Here is a 19,142-nt window from a genome sequence, read left to right on the forward strand (position 1 = left end):
AATTGTGGCCGAATCAAGCTGTTCTAATCTTCTTTAGCTACACACTATAGTAAAACAGATTTCTGAACATTAGTCTCCAGGCCTCATGGACCCACCAGTTAAGGCATAAAATTGTGAAATGTTGGCTTTTTGGGAACAGAGGTGCAATGGGGAGAATTTGTTCCTGGAGGGTTTACATCTTTGCGAAGGACTTAGACGAAACAAGAAAATTCTGAGGGATTTTCATTGCTATCTTTAAAAGAGAAAGTTAGATTAATTTCTAATAGGAAGAGTGAACTGGGTGAAGAGTCTAACCTGTGGATGCTTAACTTATAGGATGTCTAAAATAAAAACTTGTTCAATATTATAAAATATTCATAGTTAGTAATGCATCTTCTGATGATAAGAATTCCCCTCTTTAAAAGTGTTATGTAAAGTGGTTATAATACCTACCTGTCTTGTAATAAAATAGGATTTGGCTACCTCATAAGGGTGTTATAAGACTTTAATGGAATGTTTGATAAGCAATTTGAGATCCTGGGATGAAAGGCACTATATGATTACAGTGTATTACTTATATGATGATAATTTGGATTTTTTTAAAAAGAAAAAAAAACAAAACAAAAAACCTCTAGAAGAAGAGCACAGCAGTCATGAGGAGCTTCTGGTAAGAGAATCAGGAAATAACAGAGTTACAGAACACCTTAGAACCGCTTGATATATTAAAGCGGGAAATTTCAGTGTCTGGACTGGTGACTAACAATAATACTCTCTCATACAGCTCTCTTAAATCCTCAGAATGCTTTCCAAACATTAGCCAACCTTAGCAACAGCCCTGTGGAGATAGCTAGGGGCAGAAAAGTTTAAGGACTTGCTCAAGACCAAAGTCCTAAATCAGAGCTGCAATTAAGAACTAAGGAATTCCATGTTTTCACTCCTATGCTTAGATAATTAGTCCATGCCAACCTCTCACTCTTGCAACAACAGACAGAATATGCTGTACTTGAAAGAACTGCAAAAATAAATAAATAAAAACTACTGTCCTACGGTTCAGATCCTCGGCTGGTATAAATCACATTTTTAATTGAGCTATAATGATTTATGTCAGTCGAGGATCTGGCTCTAGGTGTTTCAATAAGGGTCTTTACTCAAAACTAAAACCAAAGGAACTTCTTGGGAAGAGAATGAGCAGACAGACAGAGTTTACAGCATTCTACATGCGCCCCTGGGGCCACATAATGACTGAATCTTCTGAACTCTTTAATCTTTACTGCTCGACTCGGAGTTAAGCGCTAGCAAGGCTTGAAGCCTAAGAGCAGGGAGATTTATAGCGGTTACTTACATTATATTTAGACAAATCGTCTTACCAACAGTAAAAACAAACAAAACAAAACAAAAATCAGGATTTTAAACATTTAAAACACCCATTCACAGTTAGTGTCACCTTTTCATTAAGATGTTCGGCGCGTGGTATTGCCATTATTGTCACCAAAACTTTCATCAGCTGCAGGCTAGTTTCTTTGCAGTCTTCTTGGCACACTTCAGTTATCGCTTGTACGCAACAAAGCAATTGTTCCATGTAAAAGATCTACAAACAAAAAGCATGAAATGTGTGAGTTTTGTTAGACAACGTTAGACACCCTTTCTTTCACAGGCCAGTAAAATTGACACAATCCTCTTTAAAAGTCAGGTATTAGTCGATGACAGTAATAAGATAAATTGTACATATCCTGCTAAACTGGATGCCTATTTATTGTTCCAAATATAGACTCTATAATTCACTCAGTTTTATAATAACCTATGGGGCATTTTTTGTAGAGCAACAAATTAATACACTCTTCCCAGGTTTTTTGCTTGTGGAAGTGATTACCTTGTCCTGTTAAGAAAAATTAATAACCATCCTGCCAGCCACACGATTGCAATATGCTGGATAAATACATTAAAGAATTTTGGGGTTCCTAGGAAGATTTTCATCTTATCCTGAAATGGAACTCTTTAACTTCTAATGCTTCTGCTGTGCCGATCTCAAACGTCCAAATTTCTGAACATACCAAGTAGTGTATTGCAACATCACTATGCAGAAACAAGGAAACCTGAAGGTCTGTCTCCCACCTAATTACTGCAACATAATGCATGAAATCCTGGCCCCACTGAAGTCAATGGGTGTTTTGCCATTGACTTCAATGGGGCCAGAATTTCACTCAAAATTCTTGTCAGTTTGCAAGTCTTCTGTAACAAAGCATAGCAGACCACAGTTGGCAGAGGTTCCATGATTTGCTGTACTATATCAGTGAAAGAGACCACTGTCATACGACTGGTTAGCTCCACTTCCAAAAAGAAAATAAATAAAACTTGAGAATACTCTTACCTATAAATGGTATTTATCTGATGTCATTTATATATCATTCTCTCACTCTGATAAAGAATTATTTCTCAAATAGAAAAGTTAGGTCTGTCTACTCTCTATATTGTCGAATAGAGTTAATTTCTAGAAGATCACATGGCACTTTTGCAGATCTGTCCTGTGGACTCATTGTTTGAACACCCAGAGGTGGTGGTGCTTCCAGTGGAATAGATCCCTAAGAATAACGTATTTCAGTGTGATTGAGGCCAATTCTGAGCATTCTAAGAATCACTCAAACACATGCCATTAAAACAAGGACTTAAAGAGGAAAGAACTACATTGTCTCAAAGGGAGAATTAAACAGATCCTGTAACACTAGAATAATCTTCTTAAAAGGAATTATAAATCTGACAAGGGGTACAAAGAATCTTCTGGAGACAGGGTATTGGCCAACTGCATATCCCTGAAGATCCCCTGCTAGTCATTCTAAGGGCAGAGGCTTAACATTTCAAACTCCTCCTGGAAAGAAAGCTAGAATCTTAATTAAGGAGAAGGCTTGGTAGACTGTATGGATCTTTCTTGTATACCAGTAACAGAACATGCTGCAGATCCGGAAATAGAAGAAAGGGGTGAAGAACTCCTGAATTTCAACTGTTACACTAGAGAGCCCACTCCATATTGGAGAAAGAACCTTTCATACACCAATCTGAAAGGGTCAAGATACTGAGATCTAAGGATCCTTTCAGCTGAACAGTTACATGCAGAATAATTAACACAGGCAAAGAAAATGTAACAGGTGAGGAAGTACACCAAAGGAAAAAAAAAATACATGCAATGCCTTAATGCTAATTAATTGTAAACATCACTCTCACTATATGGCTCACAAAGAATACGGGCACTTCAAAACAGTATAGTAAGAACCGCCTTCAGGCTCACGTCCCATGAAATCCATCTACTGCACGTTAGTTATGTGTGTGCTTAAGAGCAATTTTATCATGATGGAAGTGTCTTCATCCTGCATTTTTAGGATGAAGGAACCCAAATGTAAGCAGCTTAAATGCTAAAGCTTTTTGCAAAGAGTGTTCCTAAATGCACATTTAAACATACTGGATCATTGCCTTTTAAAAATCAAATATTAATATCCAAAAAGCTAGCATTAAAAGGAAGCACTTCTCTTTGTGAAATATAACATGCCAATCACTATTACCAAGAAAACGCTTGTAATGATTGTATCAATCATTTTTATTTAGCTGGACTGCAGAGCTGGGAAGGGACAAAGTAAATTCATTTGTTTGGATTCTATACATGATGAACTTATCAAAACAAGGGCCAAATGGTGCCTTTGGATTAATCCAATTGACTACCATTGCAATACATGGGAATGACGTTCATAGGTTTAAAAGCAGAAAGTTAGCCTAATGTAGATAACTTGAAGTTTTGATGGCAGGGAAAAATCAATATCTTATAACTATATTAACTAAGACCTATATAACCCAGTGTAGTTTGAACTGAACATATGCAAGATTGTGTGCAAACAGACAATCACAAATGAAAAACTTGTGTGCACAATAATTTAAACAGAACTGCTATTATTTTGGTCAGTATTTCCATGGTATGAGAAGGGGACTTGTTACTTTAATATAACTTTTTTTTTCAATCCGCAAAATTGCTTGTAAAATTTTCTAAAGTAAGGTACAGTCTAACTCAGTGGTTCGCAAATTACAGTATGTGGGCCACAATCAGGTGGCATGCAGATGGATTTGAAGTATAGTATGAGAACAAGAATCCGTTATAAACTACAGTTAAAAACAACAAAAGTGGTTTGCCAATCACTTTTGGCTTTTAGATGTGGTATGCTAAGACTTAAAGTCTGAGAACCAGTGGTCTAAGTCCTGGGCTGTTTTGGATTTTCCATTTATCCTTACCTCTTCAGATCGCTGACAGATCTCAGGTTGTGAGAGTGTGTTGGCAAGATAAGACAAATGAGGCTTTAAGACTTGTCTTGGGCAACCTCGTATCACTGCAGCTAGAATCATGAGATAAGAAGGCATAGGTGTTTTTTCAAGGGCCGACACCAGTAACTTCAGAGATACCTTAGGGTTAACAAATGTTCCAATCAACTCTGCTGCTTTCACACACTGTAAAAGAGAATAAACATAACTTGAGGATTATTTTGAAAACACAAAGACCATTCATCATATCCTGGCCCTTCCTCTTTTTATGATTCCAGCTGTTTTTTAAATACTTCAGCAATTGGCTTATAGGCCTTTCCGCTCACTCAGTAATGACTGCATGCATGAAAAAATTTTCTTGACATGTGTTCAGAAAGCTCATAATAAGGCATGCAAGCACCCTTCTCAGCATCAGACTCAAACTTTCATGAGAAAGTTGTAAAGCACAGTGTAATAGATCTCTAGCTTAGGGTGACCAGATGTCCCAGATTTCCTGGTTCAGGGTCCCCCCAACCCCTGCGAAAACTGGTCTGAGGCACACCCCCTACCCTCATTTATATATATATATATATATATATATATATATACACAAAACTCAAAAAAGAAGTAATCCATTTTTTGTTGCATTCACACTCCTCTCAAAACTGTGTTTTAGAGAAGCACCTTTGTATTTTTCTCTGGCATGCAGAGGAGTCAAGTATACGTGGCAGCCTAGTGATAGCATTGTGTACTCCATACAGAAAGAGCCTGCTCCTTTCAATCTTTCATTCTCGGTGCTAGCAGGGCTGCCAAGTACTATGTATCCCTCTCTGGCATGCAGACGAGTCCCAAGGCCTAGGCTCCAGCACAAGCCCGAATGTGTACACAGCACCTGAACAGCCCCGCAGCCTGAGCCCGAGTCAGCTGACATGGGCCAACCACGGATGTTTAACTGCAGTGTAGACATACCCTTAGAATCCCCTAACCCAATGCTCGGGCATTGGTTCAGTGATGACTCACAGGGCAGAGAATGCTCCTAACTGAATCACCAGTACTGTTTCCTACAACATTCTGAGTTTTCTTCCTCCAAGTACTGATCAGGTGCACCTCTGCTTAGCTTGTGAGAACAGAATCAACTTCAGCCTAAAGTGCTCTGGCTCAGGACCACACATGTGGAGTAGAATCAGGGAGAATGGGTGTGAAGAGATCTAAAATCTGATATATGGGAGGAGGGTGCAATCTGTGAGAAGAGGAGGAATGCAGAGGGTGTAGAGAGAAGTAAGGATAAGAAATGAAATCCAGACTTCATTTGGCTTCCATAATAGCACTATCCCATACAGAAGCTTGATTTGGAAAACCAACCTTTGTTGACATATACTGGCTGCAGATAGTCCAGGCAATGTGAAAGTAACAAAAATTGGAAACTGGCAATGGAACTTTTTGTTACAGCTTATTTTTTGTGTGTTCCGGTGGCAGTAAAATAAACAAACAGGAATGAGATTTAATTGTTAAAATTATATAAAAAACCCCCCGTCCTTTATACCCTTTGAAAAATTTGGTTTAATTATTTTGTAAATGCAGCCGTGACTGATAATCTATGAGAGTTTTGCCTGTTGATAAAAATCAATAAGAACTGTGTATTTTAAGGCACTGGCTTACATAAATCTATTAGAAAAAGTGTTCTATTTCTTGTCTAAACACAACAGTGGGAAGGAAGCATTTACTTGGATAACTGATGTGTCTGAACACTGATGGCTATCATATGAAATAAACATACCTTAATGTTATGGTTAGATTATGCGCTGAGAGATAACAAGTGAAATTAACTAGAAAGGGCATGAACTTCACATATTTTTAAAATGGAATTTGTTGCCCCAAGGCATTTACACTTAAATCTGGTGCTTATGATTTTTAAGAGGCCGTTAATGCTTCTCTTGTTGGCACAAGAAGTGAAAACCATTTGAATAGTCTCAGTTTTGGTCTTCACATGAATCATACAAAAATAAAATTTATTTTAACAAATACACATAAAAATCTACAAAATGTTTAACATCCTCCCTAAAAACATTTAAAACTACTGGGGATCTTGATCATGCATCTGTACTCTGGCAAAACTCTCACTGAGTTCAACAGAATCACTAGCATCATCTTTTCCCATAACAGTATTTCTTTGAAACATTTTATAAAAGAGAAATGAGATTCAAAGCACTATTAACAAGTGGCAATTGTAACATTATTTTATATCCTGTGGGAAGAGTGCGATGGCAACTCATGAGTTTAGGACCCTTAAAAGAAACGAGAGGGGAGAGAAATTATTGGCCCAGTTCACTCATGTTGTTAGTTGTTTGTGTGCCAAATACTCCTTTGAGCTCAATTACAGGATGAGGACTTTTCCCAACATGTTAAGTAAAATATTTTAAAATTTATTTTCAGTTAATTAAAAATAGTTTAATTTTAGCCACATGGACCCAATCCTGAGTGGTGCTGAGCACTTCCCTCTCCTCCCCTGGACTTCACTGGGAACTAAAGGAAATAGCCCCATACACTCAAGACTATTTAAGATTGGGTCTCTATTTAGGGTATTGTAGATATCTAAAAAAGGCAAACTCACATTTCTAACCACATTATTCTCTTCATCTAAGCATACTCGGTACAAAGTTCTAAGCAGTAGCTCCATGTGCTGTGTAATGTGATCCTCTGCATGTAGCAATAATATAAACAGAAGCTGAGATGCTTTTATTCTTGTGCCTTCAACCCAGTCAGTTACATCATGACAGAGACCTGGAAGAATTTTGGAGAGGTTTCTTGTAACAAGCTCCCGACATCCCAATTCTGGTCGAACCACTAGGAGAAGAGGGAAAAAAAACAAAACAAAACAAAAAAACAGAAGGAAAGTTCAGGAAAAGCACTACAAATGCTTCGCAGAAAATTTTAGAAAAGGTTAATGGTGTTGATTCATAACAAAAATAATGTCTTTTTTGCTTCTATGTGAAGTACATGATTCAAAGCACTGCATGTGGCTTTATCTGGGAGAATGCCATTGACTTTTTAATTGCACAATGCTATTAAACTCCATTTAACACTTTGAAAATGTAGTTATTTAATAAGTAATATTAATACCACCTTGGTGTTATATAGCAATTTTCATTAGTAGAGCTCAAAGCACTTATATCATTGGAAAGCTGGTATTTTCATTACATGCTTTATTTTTTAAAAAATGTATAAAGGAGAGAGGAAGGAAAATAAGAAGCTCACCGCCCAACATGGCAAATGCATTTTAGCCAATCTCAAAGCATATGACACAAAGAAATAATCTCCTTTTTACTGTTATTTTAAAAATCAAATGGAAGCAAACAAACAAAAAGAAAAACAAGAAAAGCTGGACTTTTTCAAAACAAGCTTGGTGGCATCCCTGGCTCAAACACAATTGAGACAGCACGCAGCAGTCAGAAAAACTTTGAAATAGCATGAGAAACATTATATACAGGTTTCAAAAAAGAAAAAAAATATATTCTTTTCAGGGTGTCAGAACACAGCAGGAATTGGCAAGTGTGCCTCCTTGTACTTCATAAAAAGAAAAAGAGTACTTGTGGCACCTTAGAGACTAACCAATTTATTTGAGCATGAACTTTCGTGAGCTACAGCTCACTTCATCGGATGCATACCGTGGAAATTGCAGCAGACTTTATATACACACAGAGATCATGAAACAATACCTCCTCCCACCCCACTGTCCTGCTGGTAATAGCTTATCTAAAGTAATCATCAAGTTGGGCCATTACCAGCACAAATCCAGGTTTTCTCACCCTCCACCCCCGACACACAAACTCACTCTCCTGCTGGTAATAGCCCATCCAAAGTGACAACTCTCTACACAATGTGCATGGTAATCAAGGTGGGCCATGTCCAGCACAAATCCAGGCTCTCACACCCCCCCCCCCTTTTCCCGGACACACACACACACACACACAAACTCACTCTCCTGCTGGCAATAGCTCATCCAAACTGACCACTCTCCAAGTTTAAATCCAAGTTTAACCAGAACGTTGGGGGGGGGGGTAGGAAAAAACAAGGGGAAATAGGCTACCTTGCATAATGACTTAGCCACTCCCAGTCTCTATTTAAGCCTAAATTAATAGTATCCAATTTGCAAATGAATTCCAATTCAGCAGTTTCTAGCTGGAGTCTGGATTTGAAGTTTTTTTGTTTTAAGATAGCAACTTTCATGTCTGTGATTGCGTGACCAGAGAGATTGAAGTGTTCTCCGACTGGTTTATGAATGTTATAATTCTTGACATCTGATTTGTGTCCATTGTTTCATGATCTCTGTGTGTATATAAAGTCTGCTGCAGTTTCCACGGTATGCATCCGATGAAGTGAGCTGTAGCTCAGGAAAGCTCATGCTCAAATAAAATAAATAAATAAATCAAAAAATCTGATCATAGGTAAACAGCATTGGGTATACAAAAGATTGAAATCTGACACAAGGTAAAAAAATGCCTATGAAGTAACTATTTAAAATAAAATTCTTTAAAACATAAGACACTGTTTGATTATTGCTTCTTTTGTGTATGGAAGAGAGCACTTGGATTATAAGAATTGACAGTGAATAGCAAAGGTCAAATGAGGAAATCTGCCTGAGACAACAAATATGGAGTGGCATTCTATTTGACCTGAGGCAGAAGGTTTTTTTTTAAAAAGGATTCTGACCATTCCTTTTCAATAGTTCCTTCATTTCAGATGTTCAAATGCAGACATTTAATTCCTGTAGCTACCTGCTGTCAAAGCATTCCCCCCCCTCACTATAAACTGTTTGCACCTGTATCCCAAGGCAATGGTTGCTCAATGGAAAACCATTCAGTTGTATAGTTGGCACTGAATATTAGGGCAGCCTTCACTCCCCGCCCCACCCGCAGTGTCTATCATCATGAGATCAAAGCACAGTAAGGCTGAGGTGTCAGGTTCATTAGCTTGCAAGTACAAAAGGGTGGTTAAGGAAAATGCATTACAGCCCTTAATGGAAAAGAAGGAATTCTAGATCCTGAAATATAGATTTACAATGAATCACTCATTATCATGGAATTCTTTTTATAATATGTTTTGAAAAGGAAGCAAATAGACGCAAATGTTAAAACATAATCACAAAGAATAAAATGGAACTTAAAATACCAGAAACTGAAATATAAAACAGATGGTACAGATACATAGATAAATACAAAACTTGCAACAAGACACCACAAATTCCTAATCTTATTTCAAGACACAGGTAAGACTCAGTGGTAAATCATCCTTTTCTCTTTTATCATGCATAGCTAGAGAGACACTATCAGATGCAATCTGGCAGTAAAAGTAAATGGCAGGAAGGAATCTTAAAGTAATTATTAACTTCTTGGGACTGAAGTACAATATTACCAGGTAATTTCCTCAGAAGGCTCTGCAACTATCTTTTCATTGAAGACTTAATGCAGAACTTTAGCAAGCAAGATGAATTTAAAAAAACGGATACAACTGGGCAGCGTTGGGGCGGTTTGCTCAACATTGCGAAGCACTTTTCTTTTATCAGAGCATTGTCTCACACAGCTCTGTAGCAAAGACTGGCTTATGAAGTAGCTCACTTTCCTACCAGTGGTAAGTTCCATTAAAATAATTCCACTAGAAACATATTCAAAAAAGATGCAATTAAATACTAACAAATATGTTATTTTAACTAATACGTTGCACCAAAGTTCCCTCTTGTGGTATGTTTTATCTTTCATGGTAGGAACACCAAAACCGATCAGCTTTGCTGTTCCCTCATCAATCGCACTCATGGTAACACATATCCCTGATGATATGCATTAATTCATAGGGGATGCCTGCATTTGCACCTTATCTGAAAATGGTGTAGGTAAATACAACACTGAAGAGGACACCAAAGAAGGTCCTGGAAACAGGACCAGTAATGTAGACGGTGCCAATACTGAATGGTGAACTGCTCTTAGTACCAATTTTTGAAGGTGCATCTTCACTGATCTTGGCATTTTAAAGATGTGTTGCCACCCATTCTAGAATATAAAACACTTGTGAAGACATTGCAAGTGGTGTAGGAGGAGGTTATTTCCTAAAAACAGTAATCTGGGATGAAAACATTTGTAGCAAAGTCTGATCTGGTTCAAGAGTTTGGTGCAGATTCTGTGAGGTCTCCAGTGGCTGTAATGCTTCCTAGAATAGCAACTTATTTTTCCTCAAGGAATTCCTAGATTCTTCATGTGAAAACTATCAACATATCAGAGGAACTGAGTAGTGTAAAGGGACCCATTCCAGAGACACCTTGCTTAACTATAGGATAAGAAACCTTACTATGCTTTTAATGCTTTCGAAGAAAAATTTAATAGCCTCACTTTCACTTATTTAAGTTTTCAGGAAAAGAGATTTTGGAATCCAGTGCTAAAGAGAAGGCAGTGGACAAAAAAAGAAAACAGAAGCCGATGGATACTATTCATTTTAGCTCTGGAGGACATTTTTGACTATATTCTGAGATAACATGTAATAACTCCAAAAACTCAAGGCCCATACAAAATTCAACTAAGAGAGCAAGCAAGAGGAGAATTATTCAGACTCATCAGGCTTTTGGAAACAGAGCGATAATAGGCAGGATGTGCTGTCATGGTTATAGTTTCTTTTCTGATTCGTGAACCATTGGACGATAACAAAGTACCCACAGATACTCAATAGGGTGCTGAGCATGATGTGCTGTAATGCAAAGTAGGCAATGGCCTCTGCATGGACAAAATTCACGGAGGAAGCATTTGCTTTTATTACCAATGGAAGTACCCTTTCAGAGGTATGGTCACCTTTCATGCTAGTGGCAGCTCCTTCATTCAGAATTGTGAGGAAGTTGCAGACTGCTTATGTGACTTGAGACAGGTCACTTACTTTCTGTGTCTCAGTTTCCCCCTTTGTCAAAGGGTATAACATCCTTTCACCCACCTTTTGTATATCTTGTCTATTTATATTGTAACCTATGTGTTTGTAAAGATCCTAACATAATAGGGCTTGTCTCAACTGGGGCCTAAGGCAATACCATACCACAAATAACTACTTATAACAATGAGAATAAAGTATTTCCTTTCCATGACAATCCTCCTTTCCCAAGGTAAGTTAAAACATTTTAGAATCAATTACGAGAAGTCATACTAGTTTCTGTTTTTCTTGAACCTTCTTCTTCCTCCGTCCTACTCTAATTTTAATATGGGTAACAAACAGCAGCATTATTTCACAACTACTAAGATTGCTTTAGCGTGCTCTTTTACATTTAGAATACCGATCACAACATTCATGAAAAGGGCAAAATTTTCCCTCAGCCTTCATTGCAGATATTTTTAAAAACCTATCATTATCTTTACAAAGGAAATATATGAATGATGGGTGATTATCTAAAAATTCATGAGGCTGACCATCTATTAATATGAACAGCCTGTGACAGGACAAATATTTCTCTTATCATTGGAGGAAGCAAAGGCATTTTTTACCATTTACATGTCCCAAAGCTAATTTTATAACTTACGTCACAGAAAGAAAAAATAAAAACGAACAACAGATCAACTTGACTGCCTTGAAGGCTACGCAGATATGTCACGTCGGTTACTATTATGACGTGCTTCCCCTTTCATTCAAGCATTACCAAGTAAAACAATTTTAACAAAAATATAATTTCAAAAGAGAAAGGACTCCGGAACCCACTGTCATCGAAAGGATTTTGTTGCTGGGGATTCTGTGACGTGATTGGCAGGTAGGGACAAGTCAAGCATGATCTTGTTCTTTCACACCATAAGAGCATTTTGTTCTGTTAAATCTGAGTGTACAAATCAATAAATTACCCACTTTAACCCCCTCTCTCTCACCAATATCCATAAGCATAGTTTTAAACATTAACTTTACAAACCTAAGACAGGAAACAAGCTTCATGCCACAACATAAATGTTAAAGCCACGTATAAATAATATGGCGCAAAGAAGAGGTTAGCCTTTGTTGCCCACCTAGTTTTCCTTGGAAAATAGGGAAGGTACAGTAGTTTCCCTTAACTGCTTCCATTTTCTCCCCCTCTGCTGGCTGACTTTACATCTGCTTAGAAGTTTAATATAATTTTGATGCAAGCTTTTCTGCCATTAAATTTATTTGGGTGCTTCATGCTATCCCATGAATGCTGTGTCTCAGTCTCACTGTTCAGGAAGAACTTAATGTCTCAGGGTCTCTCTCTCCCCAACCCTCCCTTCTCATCTCTTCTCCCTCTCCTCACACGGTTTCTGCCTTAAAAACAGCTTAACATAAAAATGGCCATACCGGTTCAGACCAATTGTCCATCTAGCCCAGTATCTTGTCTTCCGACAGTGGCCAGTGCCAGATGTTTCAGGGGAAAACGAACAGGACAATTACCAAGTGATCAATGCCCTGTCATCCAGTCCCGTCTTATTGCTGAATGGAGGAGATTGCAGTATCGTTTCATCCCTTTTTCAATGTGCAGTGTGCAGAGACTGCAAATAGTAATGAGTCCTATCCCACTTGCCAATTATTTTGGGCCAGATTATGATAATTTATACTCCCTGTGAGAGAGGCTATTTTATGTGAAGTCCCATTGAGGCCAATGGGACTATTTTCAGGGTAAATTACTAGCAAATGTGAGTAAAGGTATCACAATTTAGCCCTATATGGCTATATCCCTCATCATCTACTTTTATTTGTGATAACAACAGAAAAGGCTTTGACTCAGGTGGAAAAATATGACTCCTTAGGTTACAGGAAACCTGAAATGACGCCATTCAATAAATCTGAATTTTGCAACAGAGCTGCAATACTGTGGATATACATATAATCATATGCCCCCTAGGAGTGAGAAGGAGCAATACGACTTCTAAATTCATTGAACTGCAACTAGTGGATGGGATTTGTTTTTATTTTAAAAAAAAGAAAAGAAAATGGCTCCTATAGTATAGGAAAATATTAACAGAGCTTGAAACTGTGTCTAGGATAACACTGTTTTAGGAGAAGATGGAAATGTCTATATTTATTTATGAATTAATTCTAGCCATCAGCCCAAGCTGTTGTGCATTCTGACCCCTAGATGTGCCAAGAATAATTATGGCCTTATCTTCTGACTTTAATCCTAAATTTTTCTGAAGTGTAGATATTTCCCAACCACGTTTTGCATGCATATAAGTCTCCTTTCTAGTGAAAACACAATCTGGGTTTTGTTTATTTTAAGGTTAACAGTACAGTTTACTTATATATTCTCATTTTCAGGTACTGCCTCTTCTTTTTGAGAGTGTGGGCATGTTCTGCCAATGATTGCAGTGGTCAGAGTAAAGGTACTAGCAATGTATAGTATTTCTGAAATATTCTCAATTATTAACAGATTCCTCCTCCTCCAGCTCAGGGAAGATGGGGGAACCAAAATCCTGGAGGCTGATTAAGGTAAGAAATGGGGAGCAGAGGAGAGGGTAAACGGATCCCTACAGCTGATTAAGGCAGTGATTATGGTAACTAATTAGAACAGAGATGCAAGTCTGAACAGATGAATAGCAGTAGAAAAGGTAGGAGAACAGGAGACAGAAATGAAGATGAGGAATAGGAATTCCGAAGGCTGGATTAAGTGCCTCTCTGAACACTCTTCTACAGAGTACCTTTTATTTAGTGAACAAGATCCAACTTAAATTTTCATAGATGTTAACTAAAATAACATCTAGTGACCAGTCAGCATGGACACTCTTGTTTGGAGGATCATGCAAGAATTAGATTACTGGAAATGCTCAAATACACCAGGCTTGGTCTTTGTTGCATTTTCTTTCTTCCTCTTGTACTAATTTAAGTTGTTACCCTGGGGGAGTTGGCTATGTGATGAATGGCAAACCCCATTATATCAGAAAGCTACTGTTCAGCAGTGGTTGAGGCACTTGTCATACAGACTGACAAGTCTGAAAACTACTTCATGTTGACCTCATATCTGGCTCAAACCATATAATTCAAATCTATCATATATATATATATATATATATATATATATATATATATATATATATATATATACACACATATATATACACACACACACACACACACATATACATATATACATACTTACACCCCCCCAAGAAAGTATATTCAATAAACCAGATTAACTTCCTTACATACAGAGTTGGCATCCAGGAGTCATTTTAGTATCACAGCCTAGGGCAGTGGTAGAAAGATTGCATTCATGCTAGAAAAATTCAATACTGTGGATGACTTGGAAAACTGAATACAATAACCCATAGCTGCTATATAGCTATGTCTGCACTATGAGCTAGAGATGTGATTCCCCGGCTCATGTATACAAACTTGCACTAGTTTGATGAGAGTTGGCATGAGTTTTAGTAGCAGTGTAGTTGCAGTAGTATGGGTAGCAGCAGCAGAGTCAAGGCTGAGACGTACTGAGTATAATACCACCTGAAACCAGTGGGTACGTACTTGGCACAGCTCATCTATGCCTTCACTGCCGTTACCTATGCTAACACTACAGTGCTATTTATGCTCATGCTAGCTTTCAGAGCTAGCACAAGTATGTGTACATGAGCCTATAATTTAATGGTTTAGTTTTCATTAGATATGATAGCTCTTGGTAGACCAATATATTTTAATTGTAAGAAATACCAATAGAATGTTGCGAAGACATACATTACAATAGAACACTTGAGAGACTGACAAAAATGAGTTATGTATCAATACAGAACAAAGAAGAAATTGTTGAAGTTTCTTTAATAAAGTCTGCATAACCTATGAATGCTAACCCACTACAAAGTCATATGGTTTTATTTTGTTTATATTTTAATTCAGGCTGATGGCTTTCTCCATGGAAACAAACAAACAAAAAACGCCTAGATGTTTCTTACTGGGGGGAAAAAGGAAAAATAACTTCTGTAGAAAATTTGTGAAGCCTATCTGTGCACTTGCACCAATTCTGTACAATCTTTATAGCTGTAAGTAAGATTTATGTAAAGTTTGAGGTGAAGTTCGTTAAAATGGGATTTTCTAATGCACTCAGTGTAGGCCTAACTCTGCTTTAACTGAAGTCAATGAGAGTTTCACCATTGACATAATGCTCTCATTGAAACCAATGCTGAACAGCTTCTGAAAATCCTACCCTTAAGCAAATACATACATAGAGCTTAACTCTGAGTACCTTCAGCTCCCATTTAACTTTGTGGGAGCTGAGGGCACTCAGCACCTCACAAGATCAGTCCCGTAGACAACTATGACTGCTTCAACTGCTTTCAAGTACTTATTTTTCACATCCTCTTCCCTTTTCTTAATATCTTTTATGCATACATATATACTGAGGAGGAGCTTCTCAAGCCAGTTATTTTCAATCCCGAGTGCTTTTCTACAATACTCACGTCCTTCAGGATAATGAGATGGTGCTGAATAAAAGTCAAGCTTATCCTTAAGGTCTTCTTCATTCTCTTTTTCCCACTGCAAGCCTATCCTCTTCCAATAACTCACAGCCAGTTGCCTAAAGTATAAAACCAAAGTGTTTGAACCACCCATCTTTACATACATACAGAATGGATGCATTTTTAAATGAGACTGCTGGAAAACAAGAATCCCCTCTACACTCAACTGGAAGACTTCTTTGAATACACTGGGACAAACACTAACTTCAGATACACTTATGCAACTGTAATGGCCAGAAATTTTTTTTTTTTTAAATGAAGCTTCAGTTCAACAGAAATAAACAGTGTGAATCTCAACTAGCTGGGGGAAAAAACCCTTTTGCTTTGAGAAGAAGAATACAACCTCCTCTACCCTCTTTATAATCACACTTATTTGAATGCAGCAATAACAAAAAAAATGACTGAAAAGTTGTGTGTAGAAATAAGCAAATCAGCTAAATAGAAGAGCAGGACGTTTTCCTGAACTCCGACCTGAGTGCAGAAGTACTTTAATACGAAGTTATCTATAAAAACTGGATCCTTTGTTCTGCTTACTTGTTCTCAGGCATTTCATCAGTAAAGCTGCTAAGTAACAAAGGAATCAACTTGTGAAAGTAAGAATATCTATCCCGCAGGTGCAACAGCCATTCTCCAACAACACTTGTAACAGCTTGCCGAACCTAGGAAGGTGAGAGAAACAACACACTGCAAATTTTCCTACAGTCCCATAACATGAAGGGAAGAACTTTGAAAACAAAAACCTTAGAGTAAACTTTAGCAAAGTGTCTAGAAGAGTCATTTATCAAATCTATTTACAAAAAACAACAACACACACAAATAATGAACTTTCATACAAGACAAGTAAGCTTTGAGCGGGGAAAAAAATAATCAGACAAACTATAGGAGTAGACTGCCTGCATGTCCTGATCACCATTATCTTAGCTCATCATTCCCTGAAGTAAACAGCTCCAACATAGGGTATGTCTTCACTAGCAACGTTTAAGCACTGCTGCAGTTTAAGCGAGAAAATTGCAGCACTATAAAGTGGCAGTGTAGACAAGGCCATACTGTATTTCCATTTAAATGGTGGATAAAGTCCGACACATTCTAAATCACAGTAGTTCTTAGAGGGAGTACATTATGAAATGAGGTAAAAACATGGCACCGTCTACTAATAAAAAATATTTAAAAAAATAATTCTTCATTTATACAGCACATTTTAAGCAAGGCACATATACATTTTAAGCACATATACATATTTATGTATATGAATAATCCCATTAAAAGTCAATGGAACCAATCATACGCTTAAACATTTACATATGTGTTTTGCTGGAACAGGCCAGAGAGCTCAGTCCCTTACTGGATCAAGCCCTAAGACTGCAGGGAGAACATAAACGCTATCACTCAACTCTGTCAACCAACACTTTAGATTTTCTGGTTTACTTGGTCTTCAAATTTCCTATCTGCTAAATACTATTGTGCTGAAGGATTATTGCAAATCCCTTTGATTTTACAAAGATTTTTGTCAGCCCCTGGAGAGACATTCATAAACAAACCAAAAAGAGTTCTCTTCAATTATACCCATATTACTGAGGGACAAAAGAGCCAAAGGACCAGATTTTTAGAAGTATTTAGGTACCTAACTCCCATAAAAATCTAGCCCTAAGTGACGTCTCCAAAGTTATGTAGCTAGGAGTAGTACAAACTGAAACACAATCCAGAACTTCTGATACTAGACCACACACCCTCCCCACAAAAGTTGAGTATTACAGCTTTATTCACAAGAACATGCCATCCTCCCTAATTTTTGAGGATCCCTCCTTGGTTGGTAATTTTTACTTGGTCAACTTTATACATTAATATACAAATACTTAAATTCAGCTGAAGCCGAAAATCTTAATGAAGCTAGGAGAACAATTTAATTGGCATTAAGTAGTGAACAGATATTTTTATTACATTATTTTTATTCCTAGAAATATGTTAATGAAGGCGAGACAAAAATCTAGACAAAATAAAGTAGAGTTACCTGAGGAATTTCATCAAAAAGTCGCTGGGCCAAATGAGAGAGAACATCATCTACAGACTTTCCGTTGCCAAACTGTATCACCGTTCCTGTGGCCTGAATCACAGCAACACGGACTCGGAAGTGCTGGTGTGAAACTGTTTGCATTAAGGGTTTTATTAAAAATTCTGAGTGCATATGAAAGTGTTCTGTTAAAGGAAAAAGAGAGAAAGCTCAGCTCTGTCTTTATAGGTATGCTTACAACAGACCTTGTGCAAACATCACCCTGCATTTATATAGCACCTTCTGGACATGAATCTGATTTATATAGCTATGTTTATGTATATATATGGTCTCATTTGGCAGTGTGTGTTAGACTGGGATAACAGCACATTTGCATCTCTGCTACTATCATCCCAGTCCCATGACCATCCCAGCACCCTCCTCCTGCTGCAGCTTGTTCCCTGTAAGTCTGGTCCCATTCTTTCTACCCTGCCCTCTACTCCCCCATCCCCAGTTAGGATGGCCAGAGCAGCACTGTCCACATACCTGCAACTCCTCCAGCCAGGTGCCCAGCACCCTGAGTTCCACCCCCAGATCACCCTCTTCATCCGAGTCAGGGCCACTAACAATGCTCCTGCAGATCCCTCATCCTCCCTGGCTTCCCCACCATCTCTCTCCTCTCCAATCACTAACCCCGAGCGCAGGACCCTGTGCACCCGCAGCTCCCCGTGGCTGCCTTCCCCGGGTCCCACCTGGCATAGCCCTGGCGCTGGCGGCCGCACACCTGCAGCTTTCACGCTTGACCTCGGGGTAGGGGTCGAGGAGGGTGGCCTGCAGGATGTGGATGACCTCGGGCAGGTAGGGGGCCAGGGCGGTCCCGCAGAGCTCCAGCACGAGGCCCAGGAGCTGGATCAGGGCCAGGCGCAGCTCCTCGCAGGGCTCCTGCGATTGCCCCTGCGGCGGGCTGAGGCGCTGGGCCAGGGCCGGCAGCAAGCAGGGCAGGCCCTCAGCGGGCCGGACACTGTGGCTCAGGCCGTGGTAGGTGAGCTGGACGGCCAGCTCCCGGCAGCGCTCGGCCGGATCCCCCACCAGGCACCGCACCAGCGGCCGCAGCAGCTGCTTGGCGAAGACCTCCTGCAGCACCGGGGCCGAGAGCGGCCGCTCCTGCACCTCGGCCCGGATGGCCCGCAGAGCCCGCAGCCGCGCATCCCGGCCGGGCTCCTGCAGGCTGCCCAGGTGCCGGCCCAGCGCCTGGACCACCTCCGCCACCCGGCGTTGGTCACCCAGAGCCCCGTCCTCGGCCATGCTGGAGCGTCGCTAAGGAGGCTCAGACCCCCCGCTGCGGCCCGTTACTAAGGACTCTGCTCTGCTGGCAGCCGCTTTCACGGCAGTAAACACATGCTTTACGGCAATTTCAACATGCAAGAAACTTTATT

At 39.1% G+C, this 19,142-nt stretch overlaps 1 protein-coding gene across 1 annotated transcript in view; it reads right to left on the reverse strand.

Annotated features, from left to right (window-relative positions):
• DNAAF5 (dynein axonemal assembly factor 5) overlaps positions 1 to 19,091 on the reverse strand; it is a 41,196-nt gene extending 22,105 nt beyond the window's left edge. Inside the window, exons 1-7 of the mRNA XM_084641656.1 lie at positions 18,459 to 19,091; positions 17,728 to 17,912; positions 16,254 to 16,378; positions 15,663 to 15,778; positions 6,866 to 7,098; positions 4,249 to 4,461; positions 1,424 to 1,567 (exon numbers count right to left, since the gene is read on the reverse strand). Of these exons, the coding sequence (XP_084497782.1) occupies positions 1,424 to 1,567; positions 4,249 to 4,461; positions 6,866 to 7,098; positions 15,663 to 15,778; positions 16,254 to 16,378; positions 17,728 to 17,912; positions 18,459 to 19,011 (1,569 nt within the window). The 5' untranslated portion in view covers positions 19,012 to 19,091. The remainder of the gene's footprint in view (positions 1 to 1,423; positions 1,568 to 4,248; positions 4,462 to 6,865; positions 7,099 to 15,662; positions 15,779 to 16,253; positions 16,379 to 17,727; positions 17,913 to 18,458) is intronic.
• Between the last annotated feature and the right edge of the window lie 51 nt (positions 19,092 to 19,142).

The sequence above is a fragment of the Lepidochelys olivacea genome (genome assembly GCF_965140295.1).
Source record: "Lepidochelys olivacea isolate rLepOli2 genome assembly, chromosome: 10".
NCBI lineage: Eukaryota > Metazoa > Chordata > Testudines > Cheloniidae > Lepidochelys > Lepidochelys olivacea.